Raw genomic sequence first — 24,975 nt, 5'->3', positions numbered from 1 at the left:
GGCTCCCCCAGTTTGCATGCCAAATATCCATGATACTAACCCGACTTGCTCTCCGCATCCATCGGAGTGGATGAATGATAGTTAGAAAAGCACTCACCGTATAGATAATAGTGCTTGTGTGAATGGGTGTGTATGGGGTTAATGCGCTTTGAGTACTCCAGGAGAGCAGAAAAGTGCTATATAAGAACTGTACTAGCATACACTGAAACCAGTGAACCACTGAAACCAGTGAACCTATATACACCATTGTCACAGTAATCATAGGGGCACTTGATTGCAAGATTAACTAGTTAGCTGGTTAAATAAGGCATAGCAGGGTCCTGGGTGGAAACAAGTTCTCCATAACTGAGGCTCTGCCAGATGCTCACAGCTCCGGCCACCAGGCTGACGTGAGATACCAGAGAAGCTGAGGTCTGTTCTGAAAAGATCCATCCCATCCACGGTGCGCGCTCAGCTACAGGAGAATAACAGCAGCGAGTGTATTCCCATCCAGAGCTGAAATTGAGCAATTCTGGAAGAACATCTGAGAGAGAGAGAGGTGTCACATGACACTAACGGTGACTGGTGGACTAAAGGATGAGCCGGTCGCCATCACCAAAGCAGACAAGCGCAGAGCTGGACAGCAGCAGGACCTGACACGCTGAAGAAGCTAACGGCACTACATGTAGCACAAAGAAAGGGTCTGCTGACAGCGGGTACTCAGTCATGAAGGATCCTTTAGATTACTAATGTGTACACACACACACACACACATATATATATGTACACATGTGTGTGTGAGGAATGCTTAACTTAATAATTTTAGCAGTGTTTGTATCCCGAACTTCAGATGTTTCAGTTTTTTTGTTGTTATGTTGTTATGAGGACTTTATCTTAACGTGATGAAACTAATAAAATCATAATTTCATGTAACTGAACAAGCATGGGGAGAGAAGGCAACATTTAACATCAGTAATGTTTTTTTAAACCCTTTTGGGGTTTGAATCATGGTAACTCGGCTCGTTAAGTTTTCAACAAATACGTATCAACTTTTGTGGAAAATAAAAGAGAAGGCGTCGGACGAGTAATCCATCTCTTTAATTACACAGGTCTGGTTTTGTCTCACGTGAATTTGGAGTTGTCGTTGACTTCCAGGCTGAACCGACTCTCCGGGTTTCAGTCTTTGAGCCCACTTGTATCTGCGTCTTCTCTGAAAGCTCCCCTGCAGAGGCACCCTGTCAGCGCCGAGAGACTTCCTGCAAAACCCGCCGCTGTGTTAAGCCTCTTATCAGGGCCAACCGCTGAGCAGCAGCGCGTTTTGCAGGCAGCAGCAGAAAGTGTTTAAAGAGTGGAGTTGTAAGCTCAGGATATAAAGATGATAGAAAATGGTGGTGATTATGCCAGACTTGTCATTTGCTGAGGTGAAGTTTGCGTTGTTAATCAGGTGTGAACACACTGGTGGCATTTTAAACCTTGCTCATCCTGCAGCGACCAATGAGGCAGCGTAAAGCTTCAGAATAAAAGTGACAGAAGCAGACATGAAACTGAGAGACAAAGTGCCAACATGATGACTCGCCAGACGGTCTGACTGCTCCTCCCACCGTCAGACAGATGAAACAAACTGAATTTTAATAGGATGATTCATTTCTGTCTGTTGAAGTCACAACAGCAAAAGTCATTTTGTGTGTTTTTAAAGCCCTGATTTCTGCTGAAGTCTAACATAAATAATCTTGTTGTCACACAAATGCAGCAGAACACACACCATTGGTTTAAAACAGTCACATAAAACACAAGAAAACATGAGACGTGAGAGCACCAACACAGTGCTGTGCTGCTTCCTGTTGCATTTACTGTTAGTCTAATGACGTAAAACCAGGTGTGTGCATGTGATACACACACAGTGTATATTCAGTCACCTGAATGAACTGTTGTAACTGGAGTCCAGCTAACAGAAAGAAGCTTTACTTGGTTCACGATTGGATAGTTCCTGGAGTAACAGGAAGTGTGTGCCCTCATAATAATATGGTGTCTATGATTATCACTACCAGCGCCGCCTGCTGAACTGAGGTGTGGAAAATTCAATTCAGTTCAGTTTTATTGATGCAGCACCAAATCACAACAACAGTCGCCTCAAGGTGCTTTATACTGTAAGGTAGACCCTACAATAACACATACACAGAAAAACCCAACAATCATATGACCCCTATGAGCAGCACTTTGGTGACAGTGGGAAGGAAAAACTCCCTTTGAACAGGAAGAACCAGGCTCAGGGAGGGGCGGGGCCATCTGCCTAACTAATAATTAAATGCTGATGGGCGTATAAACTAATCATGAAAGTAGAGATAGTGTCTGTCTCCTGGATCCAAACTGGAAGCTGGTTCCACAGAAGAGGGGCCTGAAAACTGAAGGCTCTGCCTCCCATTCTACTTTTAAATACTCTAGGAACAACAGCAGGAGTGAAGTGCTCTAATGGGTGCATACAGGACTGTAAGGCCATTAAGGTTAGGTGAGGCCTGATTATTCAGGACCTTGAAAAGAGATCATGGATGCCAACGGTCAAACCAAACAAGTCAAAAGCTGTGGCTACCAAACAAATGCCACTGCAGCCACTGTCCCTAGGTCAACCGTCAAGTAAGGCAAGGAGCTGCTGATCATTTCAGTTGTGCAGGGAGGGTCTAGCATGCACTGTGCACGTGCACAGAGATTAGTTAAATGCCCTCAGCCAACTGCTTCAAGTCCCTGTAGTAACACTACTGATCAGCTACTTGGAGTAAAATAGACTCAGTGGCAGAATTAGCAACAGTATCACATAGAAAGAAATCATGTTGCTGTTAGCATTATATATTTATGAAAATGTAACTATACTGCCATCAGCTAATCCATCTTTGTTTATTGATACTTATGTTGCTAAAAGCAGGTTCATACACACAAACATACAGAGATGCCATTGTTACAATGTGGTCATGTGTATCACTGACACAGCCAAGTCTGCTTAATATTTTTGAGTCCTGTGAAAGCAACCTGCAAGTTGCTGAGAAAAGCAAGAGTTTTGCTAAACTGGCCAACAGCCTTGTTTTGGTTGGTAGTTTCACCATGCCAAGCATCACCACACAAACACACCACAGTGAGTAATCTGCAGCCAAAGATATAAAAAGGACCCATCGTAACACCAAGTGTCACACACTGAAAAACACGGTGACGACATTGTTTTCTATTCATGAGTGAAAAAGATATCCTGGACCTGTTTCCAGCTCTGTGTGACCTCTGACCCAACTGCCTCCTCAGGAAAAGCCAACCCTCCAGAGTTTTACTACGACACCTACAGCGCCCTGTGGCAGAGCAGGCCGCGAGTCTACGGCTTCAAGCTGCAGTGGACTCAGATGGAGCCGAACGCTGTGGATCGAATCCTGGCCTACAGACTCGGCATAAGGCAGGTCAGTGCAGCACGTCTGAGGTTTGTTATTTGAATGAAGCAATCAGTCGTCCCCACAAATGTCTTCATTTGCATTTTGTTTGTCCGAACTCAGGGGAGGTTTTCCAGAGTTTGTAAGGGTCTTTGAAGTGTCTAAAATCCATCTATATGCACGTTAGACTTTACAGTTATGGATTATGAGACTTGCTTATAATCCATAACTGTGAAGTGAGTTATGAAGTTAGAAATCAGTGTTTAATTATACAAATATTTAATTGAAAAAAGTCTGTTGTAACCACCGAGCACTGATTTGCTGACTTCCCCCAGGCTGTATTTACAAAGAGCACGGTGACCACATGTGAGGTGGGAGGAGATGTTTCAATCGGACACTAATTTACTGAAAAAGCCTTTAGCCTGTTTTTTGCACTTGGTTCTGAAATGAACTGAGTGCACCGCAGCTTTTTAAACCACCCCTGAAACTAGCCATGCATACGAGGGGTGTTAGCATAGTTAGTAGACAGACTCTAACTATTCTAATAGCTGTGCTTCGAAGCAGCTTTGTGATTAAAGGAAAACAACCAGTGTGAAATTATAGCTTGCAAAGAAAAACATGCTTAAATTAGGAACTTTAAGTTGTCATGAGAAATAAGAAAAATACAACTCCACAAACTCGTGTCTGCCTTTGTGTTATTGTTCTAGATTCATGTACGTTGTTCCCAATCCCAGTCTGGAATAACAACATTAACTTCCACAATGTCCGATGTCGTGGTGTCAGGAATCATCTTCATATACTGTCTTATGTGTTTGATACAGGTCAAATATTAAACATTAAACAGTGCGCCAGTAAAATAGAAAAGCACTGTATGAGAACCAATTTACCATGTTACCAAAAATAAATAAATATGGTGATGTACTACACAAGACAAGACACTTCACCCGTTGCCTACTGGTGGTGGTCAGAGAGCCCGGTGGCGCCAGTGTCCGGCAGCCTCGCCTCTGTCAGTGCGCCCCAGGGTGGCTGTGGCTACAATGTAGCTGCCATCACCAGTGTGTGAATGTGTGTGTGAATGGGTGTAAAGCGCTTTGGGGTCCTTAGGGACTAGTAAAGCGCTATACAAATACAGGCCATTTACCATTTACTAGTTAGCTTTGCAAACAGGTGGTGTAGCAGCTAGCACTGACACCTTGCAGCCAGAGTCCTGGGTTTGAACCTGCCTTTGGCTTCTCTGTGTGGAGTTTGCATGTTACCCCATATGGGTTCTCCTCAAGCTACTCCAGCTTCTTCCCATAGATCAAAGACGTGCGTGCTAGGTTCCGCATTGGCTGCAGGATGAATATGGATGCAAGCGTATATTTCCTCTGTGTTAGTCCTTTGGTGGACCGGCAACCTCTCCCCCAGCCTCTTGTGGGAAAGACTCCAGCCCTCTGCGATCCCAGTTAAAATGGCATTAAGAAAACGGATGGACTGATTGTCATGTTAACTGATAGATGTCAACTAAAAAGTTGTTGTTTCTATACCTAGTTGTTCCTGCATGTGTTCTCTTGGTGTTCTCTGTGTATTAAGAACATCACAAAGTGCCATGCAGTTTGCAGCAGTGTGTTTAAAGCATGGGGAAACCAAACTGAAACATGCCTCTGCTTCTCTGTTCTTCTGTCCTCGTGGGGCCTGTAACAGACTTTTAGATCTTATGGGGCATTCAGTGTTTTCTCTATAGCTGATTTTACCCTGCAGAGTCACATGGAGGTAAAGCCCACGGTGACGGACCACATAGTGTATACGAGTGAGTGAGTGTGGGAGAGACGAGAGTAGGTGGCAGTATTCCTCCTCCTTTCTCTGACACATTGAAGCCTCTGTCCTGCAGTGAAGCTCTGCTAAAAATCAATGGTTGCATAATTGTTGTAATTGCAGGTGATCTGTAGGGATTAACAAATATTAAAATGACATTCATTCAGTTTTTAATGTTTTTAGAAGGTTTCAAAATTCTGGGAATATTTTCCCTGAAAGTTGATTGTGGATGTTTTCAGTGGGAGAAACGTTTCATCACTCGTCTAAGTGACGTCTTCAGTCTCAGCTGACCTTATAAACACTCAGGGCTGCATTTATTAACAGAGAAACACCGTTCCAGAAATATATACAGATCTCCAGCACTGTGGCTCCAACTTTCCCCGTGCTCCCAAACCGTAACTCCGATCCCTGTCGACACAAAGAAACACACATGTGGGCAAAGGTATCCACACTGGTGAGGTTTAGCAACACTGGGAAACACGGCCGTACTAACCAGGGTTAACTCAACGATCCGGTGTTGACCGGAGCTGAGCCGCACTGTTAAATATGACGGTCACGAAGAAGGTCATCAGCACAGCTGACGCTGGCTTGATGAGCTCAGGTGCGGAGCAGTTGAGATGCATTTTTTCTAAACACCAGGTCTCTGTGGCTTTTAAACCCCAAAACACGCTGCGCCAAACACTGGTCCACCCCAAGGATCGGGTCACCCGACACAAACAGAGTAACAGAGTGTTAAGTGCCACGGGGACTGCCAGGATTTATACATCGGGGAAACCAAACAACCTCTGGCTAAGAGGATGGCACAACGCAGAAGAGCCACCTCGTCAGGCCAGGACTCTGCAGCTCTCTGTGATTGGGACTCATGGTTATTGATCAGTGTTCATGACATTGTGTCTGTGAAGGTTCTCAGTCATCCAGCTCACCTGAAACTCTGGCTGATTGGGACCCACACCCAGTTTCACACCTTGGCTCAGGCGATCAGAAGATCATCAGGGGGTCCTTTGTCCCTCTGTGGGGGGAAACTCCCACTGGGTTTAAATCTGGGACTCCCCACCATTTGACCTTAGAACTGAAACGTCTTCAAGCAACTTAAAGAAGTCCAGACACTTTTCTTTGCAAGCTCCTTTGACTGTTCGTGACATTGTTCCTTCAGTGGGCTGGTTTCAGTCATTATGCAAATGTCCTGTTTATAAGGTTGGAAACCTGTAGTCAGCTGAGACCGAAGACGTCACCTGGATGATGATGAAACGTTTCCCCCACTGAAACGTCCAGATGAACAGAATCAACCTTCTGGGATCTGCCTCCCTTAGTTTTCAGCTTCATATAATACACACTGATCACATGACTTGGTGTGCTTGGTATGGCAGAACAACACACACACACACACACACACACACGTGGGGAAAATGTTCCTGCAGCACAGATTCCTGAAACTCTACCTGAGGTCCCTGCAGCAGCAGCCTGGCATCATAAAATAAGGAGCAGGAGGAAGATGTGTTCCCATGGCAACTGGCTCGTCTTTTCATTCTGCAGAGCTGCTGAGAAACAGAGAAAAGGAGGAAGTGCTGATGGGGAGAAAAAAGTTATGAGGAGGCAAACAAAGTCGGGGAAGAAATATCAAAATGCTTAATTTGGGGGGAAGGAAACTGAGAGATGATACAAATCAAGACACAACAATTTAAACACTTGTGCCTCAAGCCTTCTAAAGGGAGCTCAAAGTATTCCCATAAATCACACCAAAGCAGAATTCAGAATTAATATTTAATTTATTCGTTGTACTGTACTGACTGCACATAATGAGGCACGATGGTGGTGTGGGAGGCACCATAGAGTGACAGATCAGTCACCTGTTTATGAGCCATTAAAGAGTCCATGTTAGTAATCGTGTTATATAAAGCAGACTGAAGTACAGAAATGACTTATGACCTTCTGATACATGTTACATTTCTGCAGCACATGTTTTGTTCTTTGCAACATTGTAGCTCCTGTAACATCCTGCAACAATGAGGTGTTGGTCATGCACCATAGACAGGCATGGATTAAGGAGAACCTGAAGATCTCATTGCATTGTGGTGAAGATCTGCATAATGCGATTTAAATTGGGTAATAGGAAACTGGCCTTAGTGGAATATGTGCTCAGTTACAGCTGCTCTAGTGCATCATGGAAACAAATATGGCAATAACGCTTCCACAATTTCTCATTCTGCCTCAGCTTAGAGTTTCTGCATAGCTGCTGCTTGTCGACATGCAGTCACGTGTTACGGTAAAGTTAGCCACAGTAGCTGCTTCAGGTCAACACGCAGAATGTTCCTGTTGTTGTTGCCAATTAAAAAAACCAAATGAACATTTGGCACGCTGTGCTGAGTTTAGGCTGATCTGTCGAGTTAATCGAAATGAATGTGTTATTTGGATGAGTTGGAAAATCCCGCGTTTTGTTTCAGATGGGTCAGTCTCGCTGGTGGGAGCAGGAGATTCCCATGGAGGGAACCATCCAGAAGGGGGAGCTCTTGACCTACAACTTAACTGAACTCATCAAACCTGAATCCTACCTGGTCCGCCTGACACCCATCACCCGCTACGGGGAAGGAGACTCCACTGAGCGCATCATCACATACAGCGGTAGGCTGCCTCGTTTTCTATCGTTCAATCCCCGAACAAGAGCAGGTACACAAACACTGCCTCTCAAATCTTTGTGGAGGAATTTACACGCACAGCTGTTTGCAACGCTGCTTCAGATCACTGAGGTTCACGTTCATGCACAGCTCTCTTAAGGCTCGCGACAGTGTTTCAGGCTGGGTTGAGGTCTGTAACAAACCTCTTTCTTCCAGGTATTCTTTAGTAGATTTGCTGCATGATCTAAATTCAGCAAAACGTTACATGTGCTTTATATTGAAGGTAAAACCCTAAAATACAAAGCAAACAGAGAAAAAACCCAACAATCAACTCGATGCGTGCTGGGTGCCAGTGGCACCACCATGCCTGATGTTGTGGGGACATGCTGTGTTTGGTTTTTGCCAGATACGGTGATGTACATTATGGCCACAGGACATGACAGAAGTCTTACGGTGTGTTCAGATGCAGCTTGGCAAACCAAAGCAGTGCTGCCATCTTCTTCTTAGAGAAACAAAGAAGCCTTCCAAGCAAACTGTACTTGCTAAGGGGTTTTGAATTTTACTGTCATGAACTTCAACATTTAACATGCTAACTGAGGCCTGTAGAGTCTGAGATGTAGCTCTTCATGCGCTGCAGCCATGGAGGCAGTTAAGTCATACAGGACTCTCATCCCTGCCATACATTCGTGCTTCAGATCTCCATGAAGCTGGCCGTGGTGTTTCAGCGTCTAACGAAGACGCTGGTGGGCTTTCCATCACCCGATGAGCTTTTTTTTCACTCATCTCTTTTCGCTTCCTGTTTGTCTGTACACCAACATGTATTTAATAATCAGTAATATTGTTCGACTCTGGCCTTCTCTCTGGTTCTGTTTTAAGCCACTGATGAAACAGCCTGTAAAGTGATGTCAGGAAGCATGAGCTGATATGAGAAGGCCAGTCTCACAGAGGAGGGCTTCACAGGGAAGCTTAAATGCCTCAAATGTTGAATAATAATTTATATCTGTGTCGAATGACTTAAGATAACAAGACTTTTAGCTGGAAAGTTAACACTTCAGCTAAAAGTGCAAACAGTTGAAGTGTCACAGGAATCCTGGTGGAAAGTGCAGACAGGAGTCAAAGTCAACACAGAAACACGAGTGGAGTAAAATCAGGCTGACAGAGAAACAACCTGCTCACAGCAGGAGACGCTGATGCACACGTAAACATGACCTAGTCTGCTGCCTGATGAGGACTTTTGACTGTCAGCGAACATCCTGCCACCTCCAGATCACGATTTTACCTCTGTGCCACAAACACAACCATGATGGTAACTGCACTTTGTAATAATAATGATGGATTGTATTTATACAATGCCACTATTCATTCACACACTGGTGGAGGCAGCTGCAGTTGTAGCCACAGCTGCCCTGGGGCAGACTGACAGAGGCGAGGCTGCCATATCGCGCCATCGGCCCCTCTGGCCATCACCAGTAGGCGGCAGGTGAAGTGTCTTGCCCAAGGACACAACGACCGAGACTGTCCGAGCCGGGGCTCGAACCGGCAACCTTCCGATTACAAGACGAGCACCCGACTCTTGAGCCACGATCGCCCCATGTTTGTGCAACATGCCCTTTTTCCTCCACCTAAATGCTTTGTATCTAACATGCACACATGAACACATCAGAGAGCAACTTGCTTATCTTGCCCAAGGACACTTATGCATGTAGACTGGACAATAGACCCTGTGCACGAGACAATGCTAACTTTCCTGGTTTGAGACCGGATGTGGGGTTGTGCATTTCCGGTAGCTTTACTTTGCGGTCAATCGCTACTGCGAAGATATCCTCCAAAACCATGTCCAAAACTGGAAAACGGAAAGATGGCGTTAAGTTACAAAGAGCAGAAGGTGGGAACACTCACCACTGTTGTGTCATAAAAAAAATCTAATGATCAGTTTTGACGTTTAAAGAGTTTAGATCGATCAGCTGTTTACATCGCTCAACACAAGCAGAACTGCATCACTGCAGCAGAAGACACATCGTCCACATTCAGAAGCACATCTCTGTATAGTGACTGGTCTGATGATTTAAACAGGCAAATGTTCAGCATTCAAACTACAGGTGAAGAATAGTCAAACCAGATGTTTCCCCGTTATGTCGAGATCAGCTCGTCAAGTACACGCCTACACAGCATGTTAACAAACCGTGAAAAAAGCCACACAAAAATGAATGATTGCTGGTAAGGGTTTCTATACATGAGTATGTACGAAGGGTATGTTGTGACTTACCTTCAAAATTACAGCGGTCCCTCGCTATAACGCGGTTCACCTTTCACCTCGCTGTTTCACAGATTTTTTAGTGCAAGTTTGCATGCTTATTTTTACGTCACATTGTGTCCTGATCGATGCAGACGATCTCCTCCGTCTCTCCTGTACAGTACAGAATCGCTGCATCGATGCTAGCAGTGTGACTCTGCAGTGCAGTGCTGTATGTCCACGATGTCCACCAAACGTTTGGCACCGTCAAAAATAAGATTGGCTTTCTTCCCGCAGTAAATATAAACAACGACAGTATTCAGGAAGAAAACCAAACATTGCAGATATTTTATCATAACTCTGGTTTTACGTGGCCGATCAACACAATTTAAAAACTGGTATAAAGTCCACACTTTGTCCGTCAGTTGTTCGTCTGTCCTGCTCACATCTCCAATGGTTGTACACGTTGTCATTAACGTGGCTTCACTCCACATCAGCCGCTTTGCTAAAACACCGGTGTCGGCACATAAGGTCATAGCCTGTCAGCCACGTTGATTAGCTGCGTATATAAGAATGTGAATCGCGTGATTGGCTGGACTGTGGGATAAGGCGGCATCGTTCTGATCCCACACGGAGCAGCCAGTCACTGACTAACACTGCAAAAGGTTAGGTTAGATGTTCTTTTGTGCATGACGCAGATTTTCTGTGCAGAGACCGTGCCAGCAGTGCACAATTGCGCACGCGCACAGCTTAGAGGGAACACTGGCCAGGAATCAAACTACCAACCTTCCTTCTCTACCTCCTGAGCTACAGCCACCGCAGAGAGCAGCTCAGGTTTCAGTATCTTGCCCCAGGATACTTATGCATGCAGACTGACGTTCAGCTGGGTCACATGATGCTCTGCATGCCACCATGTGACATCTGTCAAAGCTGGATTTAAGAGAAGAATGGATACCCTGAACCCTGCAATTAGGTAATAAAAGCTGTTTCCACTGCGTGTGATTTGGTAGATTTAGGTTTTCTAATCCTTCATTAGTTTGTAAATGAATTTCCTCCCAACACAACACCTTGGCCATGGTTCAGGGTTCTTGTCAGATCAGCATTTCCTGATGTCCCACGGTTTGGATAAGAACAGCATTTCCAGCATGGTTTACATTTGGTCAGACACTGAAGTGCTGTGGTAATATTATTGAGATTGCCACAGTGTAACAAAGCACAGGACAAGCGCACACCTCAGTGTGTCGAGGCTACTTCCACTTTCGAACAGCTGCTTGAGTGTTCAAGGGTTTTATAGGTTAGAATCAGGGTTAGGTTGTAGGGTAAGCAGCCTGGGAGTGTCACCGAGGTCCGCACAATCCAATCTATTCCTATATCATAACTTTAGCATGATGAAATATGTCCAGGCCAGAGGGGCTCGCTATCAAACAGGTTTACACTGAAAGGTCACTTCCTGTTTTTTGTCTTGTATTTCGTCATGATCTAAAAAGCTGTTTACAGTCCAGCTTGGTTTGAAACGACACCGTTCTCACGTTTGTGTCACAGTTACTGTGCTGGATCATGACGGTTCTGCTCACACTGAGTGTTTTTGGACTGTTCTGACTGACCTCTTCTTTTTTGTCCCTTCACAGCTCCTGTTAACCCACATCTCAGTAAGTATCTGCCCACACTGACACACAGTCACACACTGGGCTGCACTCGGGTTTAAAACAGTCCAAATGGCCTTCTATACTGCACTCAAAAAAATGAAACGTTGACTTTAATTAAAATTATTTTTTCAACAGGTTCCACGAAATTGAATTATGTTAGTTTAAAGCAAAAATCTTTAGTTCATCTAATTTAAAAAAAACTACTTAAGATTAACAAGACATATTTAAGACTAACTAAATCAAGTTATGTTGTATGAACATAGATGATATATTTACAGGTTAGATAGTTTAGATTAGTTACTTCAACACATTTCTTATTTGTGGCAGTAAAATGTTAAATTTAAGTTAGATTAATTCAAATATTATATTTTCAGCCACCTTGTGCTTTATTAATTAGTTTTACATAAATCTATTTTGTCAACAGGTTCCACACAAATGAATTAAGTACATCCAACTTATTTTTTAAAATTTCTTTTATTGCCAACACATTCAGTGAGCATTTGTGTAAACCCAGTCCAAAATAAAACACAACAGCTCATTAGGGTTAGTAATTAACAGTATGTAGACAGATGCAACATCAAGACTTTAAATTAAATGTCTGTATCTGCCAGAAATAGAAGGAAAAAAAAAACCGCATTGAAGATCACATAACACATTGATAAGATGACACTTGAGTTATGCACATGTGATGCTAGTAAGGTCTGTGAGTGTTTTTTCTTTTAGTGTCTAAAATGGATAGCAAAGTTGCTATTTGCAATGATTGCTTAGGGTCAGTCCAGTAACACAATGCCAATGAAGTGCTTTCCTTTAACAATGCAAAGTGAAGTGTCCACCTCAACAGCCACAATTTAAAAAAAAATTAATGTAACAACAACAACAATAATAATAATAATAATAATAATAATAATAATAATAATAATAATAAATAGTCCACTGATATTAGCAATCAAAGAAAATTACATCACCATCCCAAATAAAACTTTAACAAAACATGCCAACATTATGGTCTAACAATAAAACAGCTTGTCAGCATTCAGTTTTTTTGCAACAGCACAGCAGTAACCATTTAACACTTGCCACTGTCAACATTTATTTTACCAGTGTTTGGGCAAAAAACTTCAGATGTAAACATTTTAACATGGAAACAATTGTTCGTCTTTAAAAGTCCACAAAATATACATTCATCCTGCATTCCCAACTTGGATGATCTGATATCCTCGTGTTGGTGTTGTTCCCAGACCATCATGAAAATGTTGTTCCAGGTTCAACATTGCAAGTGACCAATCACATTGTTGTGACGTTATTCTTTTGCGCGCCAAGCCATTCGTGCATTTATGAAATTCCAATGTTGCAAGGACAATATCAATTCTGCTTACTGTTTATTAAAGGGTTACGGTTAGGGTTAGGGTCAGTTGATCGGCGGACAGAGGCGGTTTCACGCAGCTTAAGTACAGTTTTTTGTTTTACGCCGGTTTTTCCCGAAGTCGCAAAAGTATGACGTCACAACATTCTGATTGGTCACTTGCAATGTTGATCCTGGAACAACATTTAGTATGATGATCTGGGAACAACACCAACACGAAGATATCAGATCAACCTCCTAACTTACCCTTATTTTTAGTATGTATTGCAATTACCTTTACAATGCACACAATGTAACACAAACTGAATATGAACATATTTCCACCTCATAACAATATGCCTTGAACGCTAATATACACACCACCCTTCAACATTTCTGGTGCAGTATCATCTCTCAATTAAATCCTTTAAATGTCAATACTTTTGATTGTCTCTTACTCCCCCCCCCCCACAACAATAAAATCTCTCAAATTGTAGTAGTTTACAAACTTTTCAAAATGTTCTAAATTTCTCTTAAATGTAATTTTCCCTTTATCTGTCATTTACAAATTACCATTTTACTCCCATTCAGCCTCCGAAAAACTTCAATCCATCTGACAGAACATTCATCATCCAAATTAAAGGTTGGCTTATTCATTCAGTTTATTCTTGAGCAACTGTACCTTGGTCAAGAGTCTGCTGACATACAGATGAAGGAAGAGCTTCTGAAGTACTTCAAAGAAAGCTTTCAGTCTTGAGGTTAACTGAGATTCAGTGCATATATCCTACCCATTAAGAGTGCACATGCAGAGGCCAGGTCTTCCAGGTCATGCAGGACACACTAGATGGTTATACCCACATCGGCTGGAGGAGTGCTGGCATCAGCTCTTTCGATGGTAAAGATAGCAAGGGTAATTTGTTCCAGCTCCCTCTGAACAGCTGTAGCTTAGACACAAAAACATAGAAAAATGGCATCCAGTTTTAAAAAAAGAAAGAAAGAGGGCCAAAGCTACCCTTTAATGACGTAAACACAATATTAGGAACATGCACCCCAGTGCGCCACTATTTTAGACTACAGATTCAACAATAAATATAAATAGTTTGGGTATACAAGAAGATTTCCCAAAACATTTAAACAGGTTCCATGCAAATTACAACAACAACAACATTACAACATGCAACAACATTAGTTATTCAAAATTTGGTTTAATACAGATAAAAAACTAAACTAAAATTACCAACCAATTATTCTTTGAAGAGGATGCTTGGGTCTTCATTCAGGTAAAAAGGTAGTGCCCTGAGGACACACTCTCTCCCCTTTTCAATAGTTTCCTTCTGTAGAGAGTGGCAGAGATACAGGAAGAGAAAACAGATATACTTTAGGATGACACAAACTCACATTATACGCAAAATGAATGACATATCCACTGCACAGATAGACATGTACACAAGACCAACTAATCATCACATTGACATGAATAGTTAACCTGTTGGGCAGGGTTTCCACCACATTATATGTGTCCATAATGGAGGTAAAGACAAACTAATGCATCATCTTTTTTGCATTCAAAACATAACATAAAAACATTCACTTCTGGTTTAACCTAAATCAAGGGATCAGATTTTACATATGTTTAGGTAATTTAAGTTTTCCAACGTTTTGAGTACCAAACTTTGTATTGCTTAATATAAATGTAAGTGCACTGTGCAGCTACCATACACTAGCTGTTTAAATTTGAAAATGATCTTATTAGCCATAATATTTTGCTACCAACAGAATAACGCACCTGTGTGGCAGGGGCCAAAGTTTGTCTAATTTTCTTCCCTGCAACGCCTCCTTTTTTCTTGAAGACTTTTATGAGCTGGTCAGTGTATTGGTCAAGTTGTGTAAAAAGCCTTGGAACATGTGCAGCAGTAGTAATCCTCACATATTCTGCTTCCACCTGAAAATATGTCAACAAACACAACATACTGTACTGTAAATATACATACTATATGTACACATATACATACTTTATAACTAAAACTAATGTAGAAAGACCTCATTAAAGCTATAATTTTAACACAAACATTTACACAAAATGCTAATGGAGCCATTACAGCTTTTATTGTTATTTATCAAGTTCCAAAAAATATTGATCACAGCTGATCTGAAAAGAATTTCATGCCTCAGGCCCTTGAACTGCAACCTTTACCATGGTTCAGATGTGGAGAAGAAATAACAGGGGCATGGGATGGGTCACTAAAGAAAACTTAACTTATAAAACAGTTTTGTTTTTAAAAGTATAACAGTTCGCATACCACATACAAGCTCAGCAATACCACATACACCACATCAGTATAGGAGGGAGCAGGTAAAGGCAGGATCTGAGATTTATAAAGTGAAACAAGAAATTCATTACTTAATTTCAAGAAGCAAATTATTGTTTGAATTACAACTAAATAAAATACTACTCAGAAGAAAAGCAAGAGATTGACACTGCCATGTGCTAACTTTCTATAGAAGCAATTATCACCAGGTCTGTTGACCTCCATTGTCTGTCCACTCAAGTGTGTACTTTCACAAACTGTAATTTATAACTACGTTGATATGTATAACTCCGCTAGGAAACATGCTGTATTTACAGACCATTTTTACATAATACAGATTACTGATAGAGCAGAACAATGGTGTCACAGTGGCTTTCGCCCTTGACTTTTTGGATTTTAAATGTCACTTTATGCTATCCTTGCTATCCTATTTGATATTTCCGACTCTCGGGATTACAGAAAAGGAATCCCAAGAAAGCAAATGGAAAAATAACCCCTTGAAAGAATAACCCCATGAACCCCTGTAGCTAATCCCTTAATAAAACAAAAAACAATAAAAATGTTTCTTACACAGTCCACAAAATAAGCATGTCCAGGACCCAGTAAAACTAATGTAAAACAAGCGCACGCAAACGATATAACATGTCTTGTAAGACAAACGCAAAATATAACCATGCTGGACATATAGATACTACACAACATAGTCAAAGAAAAAAGTGGTCTTACCTCTCAAAGAAACAGCAGCTTGGCGCCAAAACAGCCTTTTTCAGTTAAATTTGAAGTCTTGCGCATGAGCAGGCACAAGCCGTGAAACCTTCTTGTTCTGCGCGGTTTCATTACAACTGTTTTTGCATTACTGCCACCTTGTGGATATACAAGGTATATCGATCCTAATTGACTTAACTTAAATGTTATGCGATCAAGTAACACATTAGTATTATGTACGTTGAATAATAGACACAATTACGTAGACTTAATTAGAAAAACATATGTTAACTTAACAAAAACATATATTTTAAGTAAAATGAAAATAAATAATTAATATACACTGAACAATCCACCTCATTCATTTTTTTGAGTGTGGGAACATAGCTAAAGGTGGATTAGCCATACAGAAGTACAGAAAAAGCTTTTCAGGTGCGTCCCACCTGACCTGCTTACAATCAGCTGATGTTTATTTATTCTAATATCATAACTTTAGCATATGTTCTATGAAACGTGACCAGGCCAGCGGCGCTCAGAGTCCAGGTGGAAGTTTGAACATTTTAAGTCATATAATATCATTGGTCGATCACATCGTGGTTACTCCAGCGTTCTTCTGTTATTTTAGCATTTTGGTTATTGTTGTTTGTTAGTTAGTTGCTTCCTGTGTCCTGCATGTAGTTTTATTTCTTCGCCTGACTAAAAGTTTGTCATATTTTTACAGGTAAAAGTTTACATAGCGTCTTATTTTCCTTGAAATGTCTACGCTTCGCTTCCTTCCATGCGCTGAATTCTGATTGAATCTCATCTCTCGGGAACTTTTTCATCTTGTTCTGTTTGTCGGTAAAGCGTCAAAACATTTCATCACAGTTTTTTGTCCTCGTGCGTTAGTTTAGTTATCGAAAATAAAGGTAGCTGATGAAAACTACGACTGAAAATAAACACTGGTTTGGAGCCAGTTAGCTTTGGCTGCAAGGAATTCAATGACTCCTCCAGTTCCATCTAACAAGCCTCTGGCAGTTTGTGGTGCATATGCTGTGAGAAACACAGCTCCATGGTGTTTTGGTTGAGTGTTAACTCTAAGCTCCACATGCTCTAAGGATTGAAAAGTCTCCATGGCATCACCAAACGCTCCAAAGTGAGCGAGCACAGTGTAGAAACAGTGAAACGCATTTGTACCATGGTACTGACTACTCAGAGTTTGGCTTCACGTTGTGACATTTAACGTACAACTGAGCCTGCTGTGCTGTAGCTCTTATACTTTGTCATTTTGTTGCTGAACTGCAGAGCTGCTGCAGTGACAGACTGCTGCATCCTCGATGCATGAAGGAGCATTTCTGCAGGTCCTTCCTCCCTGCAGCTGTCAGACTGCACAATCAGAACTGCTCCCAACAAACATAGATGTTTACATCTGCACTGTAACTGCAATAATTTAATCAACCGATTCGTACTACAACCTGCTTTGCCTCTTATCTGTAATTATTTTTATTTTATTTAATAACTGTACAGTACTCTCTGTTTATAGTAACCATTGTCCTTAATGTTTCTGTCCTGTGTCCTGTTTGTTTGTATATCTGTCTTTTTGGCTGCTGTTTCAACCAAATTTCCCCTTGTGGGACAATTAAAGGATTATTCTATTCTATTCTATTCTATTCTAATAGGATGAAAGTAACATTTTGCTGGTTTCATTAAATATGCTAAAGTTATTATTATTAACAAATCAGCTTATTCTGAGCTGATCAGGTGGGAGTGGAACAACCCAACAGCTGACAGGGAAACAGCCAATCACATCACACTTCATGAATCCAGACTTGGAATATTTAATATTCACAAGTTATTAACTGATTTTCATGGACAATGAAACAAATAACTCTTGAATTTGATTTAGATTTTTCTGTAGGTCGAGCGTGTATTTATCAAGGTTGTATTTGTGTGTGTGGTTTGTGTGTTCAGGGGAGTTCCAGTGTGGTTTCGAGGATGAGGCATTGTGTTTGTTCTCTCAGGACAAAAATGATGTGTTCGACTGGACACGCCACAGTGCCGCCACACGAGACACCAAATATACGCCAAACACGGGACCAAGCTCTGACCACACCGGCTCCAAGCAGGGTACACACACACACACACACACACACACACACACACACAGACACACACAGATTTACAGATTTCATTCATGTATTTAGTTTGGTTTTCTACACTTCATTTAGCCCATATTTGGTCGTAATATGAATTCATAATTATTATTAGTATTATTCAAATGTGTAATTGTTGCAGAGGGGCTGAATCCTTCTGCTGCTGAACTGTTGGGTGGGTCAGATTTATCAGTAATGGATAACAGCTGATTCAGTGACCTCCTGAACAGGTCACCAGTCGGTCACCAGTCAGTCACCAGTCGGTCACCGGTCACAGAGCAAGCTTTCTTGATCAGTTTACACAGTGTGTTGGGGTCACCAGCTTCAGCACATTTAAGCTCCTAGGACCTGGCATCAACATATGTGGACATCACATCAGTCAGAGATGCAAACATGAATGTGTGTGTGAATGGGTGGATGACTGATGTAGTGTAAAGCGCTTTGGGGTCCATAGGGACTAGTAAAGCGCTATACAAATACAGGCCATTTTACAATTCTATCGCCTGCAGCTCTGACAGCAAGAAAAGAAGTGCAGATTAAAACTGACTCTGACTGTTAATCATTTCATTGAACTGTTCGACAGGGACCAAACCGTTGCTAACATGTGTTGCTGAGACAGGCGATGCCCACCCTGAACAAATAAAAAAGCAGCAAAGCAGTGTGAGGAGTGCTCACTGACTGAATGAGAGCACCATGATTGACACACTACAGAGTTTTATTCTGCATCAGATAAAATGGTTTGTTTCCATAGTGTAGTTTAGGGAAAAGGAGTGCCTGACACTATGCCAGACTGTCACTGTCAGGAAACAATGACTTGAAAAAGAAAACAGATACAAAAATGGAAGAAGGGGGAAGGCATATGGAGGTGAGAAGAAAAGTCAGGAATGTGGGGTGAGCGCTGGGGCTTGAAATGTAGGGACTACAGCTGGAAAAAGGAGAAAGCTGGCCCTTTTATGTAATAGAGTGTTAGTTTTCTGTCAGATGTAATGGGATACAAACCGTCCAAAAGTTCTACTTTTCTCTCATCAGTCCACAGAAAAACTCTTGGAGACTATGAAGGTGTTTGTTGGGCTTGCAAATGCGAGACAAACCTTTGTGTCCTTTTTGTCACTGCTGCTTTTTGGCTTGGGACATTCAACATCTCCATTAGATCCCATTCCCAGAAGATTGTGATCTGTCTCTGTTAATGGGCTATGTGCTACATGACTTTATGGTGACTGTAATTAAACCTTTACTTACAGTGGCTTGCAAAAGTATTCGGCCCCCTTGAACTTTCCCACATTTTGTCACATTACAGCCACAAACATGAATCAATGTTATTGGAATTCCACGTGAAAGACCAACATAAAGTGGTGCACACGTGAGAAGTGGAACGAAAATCATACATGACTCCAAACATGTTTTACAAATAAATAACTGCAAAGTGGGGTGTGCGTAATTATTCAGCCCCCTTTGGTCTGAGTGCAGTCAGTTGTCCATAGACGTTGCCTGATGAGTGCTAATGACTAAATAGAGTGCACCTGTGTGTGATCTAATGTCAGTACAAATACAGCTGCTCTGTGACGGCCTCAGAGGTTGTCTAAGAGAATACTGGGAGCAACACCACCATGAAGTCCAAAGAACACACCAGACAGGTCAGGGATAAAGTTATTGAGAAATTTAAAGCAGGCTTAGGCTACAAAAAGATTTGCCAAGCCTTGAACATCCCACGGAGCACTGTTCAAGCGATCATTCAGAAATGGAAGGAGTATGGCACAACCGTAAACCTACCAAGACAAGGCCGTCCATCTAAACTCACAGGCCGAACAAGGAGTCTTTTTGTCGGAGTCTAAAATTGTGAGAGCGAGGCCAGTAAATCCACCTGCTGCGAACCAGGATTCAGGATCCCCAGCTGCAATGCAGGAAGGTTTCCAGCCTACTTAGAAGTGACAACTGCTTTACTTCTTGACAGATAAGCTTATGAGCTCTCAAAACAATACACTACCTGGGTAGTACCACTAACATTAACACTACACACATAATTCACACACTTGAACTGAAAAGACTGAAAAGAACTCTGAACTCTGAAACTGAATACACGACTGACAAATATGGACTATTGGAACTGTTGTGAACTGTTGAATGACTGTTTATGGATTTGTTTAAATAAATGTTGACTGTTCTTTTAGCTGTGTGTCATTAGCTTCTTAGTCGATTCCTAGAGAACATGAGCCCAAGATCCTAACTTTCTCTACATTCTGTAGTCGTAAAGTATTGTGTGTTACATAGTACCTTTTCCTGGCGAGCCAGCCAGGAGTGATTAAGACACAGATGGATCTTAAACGGTCCATCGGTATTACTGGAGTTGCTAGTCTAGATTCTGATGCTGATATTATTGCTTCCTTGGAGAAGTATGGGGTGGTAACAAGGATTCTAAGGGTCCCAAATGCACAACCAGAGTGTGGGGAAACTGTTATTGCTGAGTTTGAGTCAGATATTACAATGGGGGATAACGAGTCAGAATTTCCCCTTGAGATTGAAAATGTGACCAACAAGAATGTAAAATGGCAGGCTAGTCGCATTGAAGCACCAGCACTGCATCATACTCCAAAGCCAGACCCTGTTTTGACTGACTCAAGCGATGAAAATGACATTGACAGTTTTTCTGACCACAGTACTACACCCTTGATAGAGACAGCAAAACTAAAGTACCACCACAGACGGCACCTTACATCCCAGCGAGTCACCCATTCAGCTAAATCTCAGACTTGTAGAGTTGTTAAACTAAAGACCACTCCAACCAAACTTCCAGTGGTGACAGATGAAGTAACTAACCCACCAGAGATACAGCGTATAGTAGTTAAACATGTAATCATAAATGACTCTGTCACTACACATAGCCAATCTAAATGGTTATGCTCACTCTCAGGCAGTGTGGCAACCCCCTCCACCAGATGCTAAACTGGACCAGATGCAATGACATTTTGGGCCTATGTTGGGATTTAAATATATAATCTTAATGCTTATTTGCTGAGTAGATTGTTTTACGAGAGGCCCAGACTTGACTAGGTCACAGGCTGACAGGAAACTGCATGTTTTTGCAGAATATGAGGAGCTGCAGGCAGAAAGTGAAACTAAGTAGAGTGTTTGATCGAAACTTAAAGTGTGTGTGACGTCTAGAGGAAGAATATAAATAATCAGGCTTCCTGTTTTCTGCCTGAGACTTGAGCTGTCGTTGCTGGGTGTGCTAAGTCTCCATTTTCCAGAAAATGTAAAATTAAAGATCTTTTGAGTTTGACCACTTTGAGCCGTGTCTTTCTTGGCCGTTGAAGAATACAAAGAACTGGATTTAATACCTACTAAGACAAAACCTATTGTGCACATGCATTCTGTCCCTGATTTCCCATACTACACTGACACAAGTGCAAGTGTATTGCAGGCCTATATCTCTGAAACTGAGAGTCTAAAGAAGCAGGTTGTGGAACTGCAGCTGCAACTCAAAACCATCTCAAAAGCAAAGAAAGCAAAGGCTTGATATTTTCCAGCTATGTAATGTCAAAGCCACGATAGACATCCTTCAAAGTTCCCATTCTCCTAAAAAATGAGAAAACGCATGATATCATTCTGCCAGCTCACCCTCGTTTGGCAGAGATATCTGTTCCACTTTTAGTTTCTCCTGCAAGGTCTGAATGTAGGAATCGAACTAGAAGTTCAGAACAGTAACATGCTCAGTGTTACACCACCCACAAAGTAAAACCAAGTGACAAAATCCAGTTCGATTTTGGTGACTCACCCCTGTCAAACGAGTGGAAAGACAGGATCGCCGAGAAGCTAAATTCGTGTCTGGTTTTTTTTGCTAGGGGTGAACTTGATTATGGTCACACCACAGTGGTGAAACATAAGATTCGGCTCTCTCATCCAACGCCTTTTAAACAAAGGCCGAGGCCCATTCATCCCTCTGATTATGAAGCTGTCCGCCTTCATTTAGAGCAGCTGTGCGACAGCAACATTATTAGAGAGTCCGAGAGCCCATTTGCTTCACCAATTGTAGTTGTGAAAAAGAAAAATGGGCAGATCTGCCTATGTGTGGATTACAGAAAGTTGAACAACCAGACAATCAAAGGGGCTTGTGCCTTGCCCAATATAAAAGAGGCATTTACAGCTCTGTCAAGATCCAAATGGTTTTCTGTTATGAATTTAAAGTCTGGATATTACCAGGTAGAGGCTGAAGAAGAGGATAAGCACAAGACAGCTTTTGTCACACCCATGGGGGTTTGGGGATTCAACAGGATGACCCAAGGAGTCACTAATGCTCCAAGCACTTTTCAAAGAGTTATGGATAAATGCATGGGCTCCATGAACCTCAAGGAAGTACTGGTCTTTCTTGATGATCTTATTGTGTTCTCCAATACTTTGAAGGAACATGAAGAAGAGCTTCTCCATTTAGGACACATTGTCTCAGAACAGGGAGTGGAGACAGATCCTGACAAAATCTCTGCACTCACAACATGGCCCAGACCCACAAACCTGTCAGAACTGAAGTCATTTTTAGGCTTCACCGGCTATTATCGCAGGTTTGTCAAAGATTATTCCAAAATTACAAGGCCATTGAATGATTTGACAGCTGGTTATGTCCCTGCCAGGAAGCTGAAACACCACAAATCACTATCAAACAGCGTCCTGAACCGTCCTTTTAAGGAGAAATGGACTCCCTTATTTGAGAAAGCTTTCAAGGCCCTCTTTGAGAAGTTGACATCTGCACCAGTGCTTGGGGTTTGCTGACCCCAGGAAACCCTATGATTTACATACCGATACTAGTTCACATGGACTTGGTGCAGCCCTATACCAGGAAGAAGAAGATCGGTTAAGAGTCATCGCCTATGCCAGCAGAGGCCTGTCAAACTGTGAAAGAAGGTACCCCACTCACAAAATTGAATTTCTTGCACTAAAGCAATTACAGACAATTTTGCTGATTATTTGTATGGAGCTGACTTTACCATCATGACTGACAATAACCCAATAACCTACGTGTTAACGTTTGCTAAACTTGACACAACTGGACATCGATGTCTTGCTGCTTTGTCGAATATCAATTTCAACATATAGTACAGAGCCGGTAAAAGAAATCAGGATGCGGATGGATTATCAAGACGGCCGCATGTTTCTGTTGAAACTGATGACAGTACAACTGCTGAGGACGAGAGAGTAAAGCAATTCATTGCAAAGTTTACAGAGGGAAACAGTGCAGCATTTCCAATGGATGCTCTAAAAGCTGTATGCGAGAAGCACCACATCTCCTGACACCAAAAGGCTAAACCACCACCTAGCTTCTGCGGTGGAGTGTTTGGCAGTGGATGCAAGTACGATACCTGACAAGTTTGTTCAAGCCGACGTGCTGACTGGTACTAGCACTCCTTCCTCTCCCAACAAGATTGGGCTGCAGAACAAAGGCGTGACCCTATAATAAGCAGAGTCATAGACCTTCTCCATACAGGAAAACGCCTTTCCTATCGTCTTAGGCAAAAGGAGGAAAGGGAAGTCCAACTCATGTTAAGAGTACGGGATCAGTTGTCCATAATAGACAATGTCTTGTACCGGAAGCGAGTGAGCCAAGGCCAGACTCTTTTTCAACTAGTGCTTCTAAAAGAGTACAGAGAAGTGGCTCTTAAAAGTCTTCGTGATGCAGTAGGTCACATGGGATTTGAAAGAGCTGTTGACCTTGTAAGAACACGTTTCTTTTGGCCCCGAATGTTCTTAGGTGTTGAAATAAAAGTCAGAACATGTGAAAGGTGCATCCACCGCAAGGCTGGAGCTGAGAAATCTGCCCCACTGGTAAATATTAAAACCAGTCGACCGCTTGAGTTGGTGTCATGGACTATTTGTCTCTTGAACCTGATAGCCGAGGAACAAAGAATATTCTGGTGATAACAGATCACTTTACAAAGTTTACTGTTACAATTTCAGACCAGAAGGAAAAGACTGTTGCCAAGGCCCTGTGGGATAAATTCATCGTTCACTATGGCATACCAGAGCGGTTGCATAGTTACCAGGGCCGTTATTTTGAATCGGCAGTCATCAAAAACTTATGCCAAATGTTAGGCATAAAGAAAACAAGAACAACCCCCCTATCATCCCCGTGGTAATCCAGTAGGACGGTTTAACCGTACACTGCTAGGGATGCTTGGAACACTCCAAGAAGAGGACAAACTAAAATGGCGTGATCATGTGCAGCCATTGGCTCACGCCTACAATTGCACAAAAAATGACACAACTGGGTATTCACCCTATCAGCTCATGTTTGGGAGACAGCCAAACCTTCCAAATGATGTGGCTTTTGGACTTAATGTGAGCAGGCAGGACAGTGTAACTCACAGTGAATATGTGAAGAAGCTCAGAGAAAGCCTGCAGGAAAGTTACATACTTGCTGTGGAACATAGCGAGAAAGCTGCCCTACGCAATAAGTCAAGATACGATCTAAAAGTGAGAGAATCCACCTTGGAGGTTGGAGATCGTGTTCTTGTCAAGAATGTTGGAATACGAGGGAAACACAAACTAGCTGACAGATGGAGTCAGATGGTCTACAAAGTTTTGAAAGAGATCAATGACTCTGCTGTATATGTTGTTGCTCCACTCATGTCAGATGGGCCTGAGAGGACACTGCATAGAGACTTACTGTTACCGTGTGGGTTCCTGTCACGCTCAGTGCCAATCGAACCCAGTCATGGAAATCCAGAAAAAGAGACACTCAAAGGCAACGCCTCCAAAGAGAATCCAGTTTCTGAAGTTGAAGGAGATTATCGTTATCTGGGTGATGATGATATTGTGGATTATGACTTTCCA

At 42.1% G+C, this 24,975-nt stretch overlaps 1 protein-coding gene and 2 long non-coding RNA genes across 4 annotated transcripts in view; 1 reads left to right on the top strand and 2 right to left on the bottom strand.

Moving 5' to 3' along the window:
- LOC120744580 (MAM domain-containing glycosylphosphatidylinositol anchor protein 2-like) overlaps positions 1-24,975 on the top strand; it is a 138,164-nt gene that overhangs the window by 96,904 nt on the left and 16,285 nt on the right. For both annotated transcript variants that reach the window (XM_040049074.1, XM_040049073.1), the window contains exons 10-13: positions 3,265-3,413; positions 7,619-7,796; positions 11,651-11,671; positions 17,975-18,130. In XM_040049074.1, coding sequence (XP_039905008.1) covers positions 3,265-3,413; positions 7,619-7,796; positions 11,651-11,671; positions 17,975-18,130 — 504 coding nt within the window. The remainder of the gene's footprint in view (positions 1-3,264; positions 3,414-7,618; positions 7,797-11,650; positions 11,672-17,974; positions 18,131-24,975) is intronic.
- LOC120744582 lies at positions 1,800-6,164 on the bottom strand. The gene is made up of 3 exons (XR_005698399.1): positions 6,014-6,164; positions 5,233-5,242; positions 1,800-1,810 (listed from the first exon to the last, which is right to left on the bottom strand). It is a non-coding gene; the product is annotated as an uncharacterized LOC120744582 (long non-coding RNA).
- On the bottom strand, positions 13,803-16,283 carry LOC120744581. The gene is made up of 5 exons (XR_005698398.1): positions 15,890-16,283; positions 15,311-15,376; positions 14,797-14,952; positions 14,252-14,344; positions 13,803-13,954 (listed from the first exon to the last, which is right to left on the bottom strand). It is a non-coding gene; the product is annotated as an uncharacterized LOC120744581 (long non-coding RNA).

This window comes from Simochromis diagramma, unplaced genomic scaffold, assembly GCF_900408965.1.
Source record: "Simochromis diagramma unplaced genomic scaffold, fSimDia1.1 OVJJ01000426.1, whole genome shotgun sequence".
In the NCBI taxonomy this organism is placed as follows: domain Eukaryota; kingdom Metazoa; phylum Chordata; class Actinopteri; order Cichliformes; family Cichlidae; genus Simochromis; species Simochromis diagramma.
The sequence above is the reverse complement of the archived record's forward strand: the minus strand, read 5'-3'. Positions and strand labels throughout refer to the sequence as shown.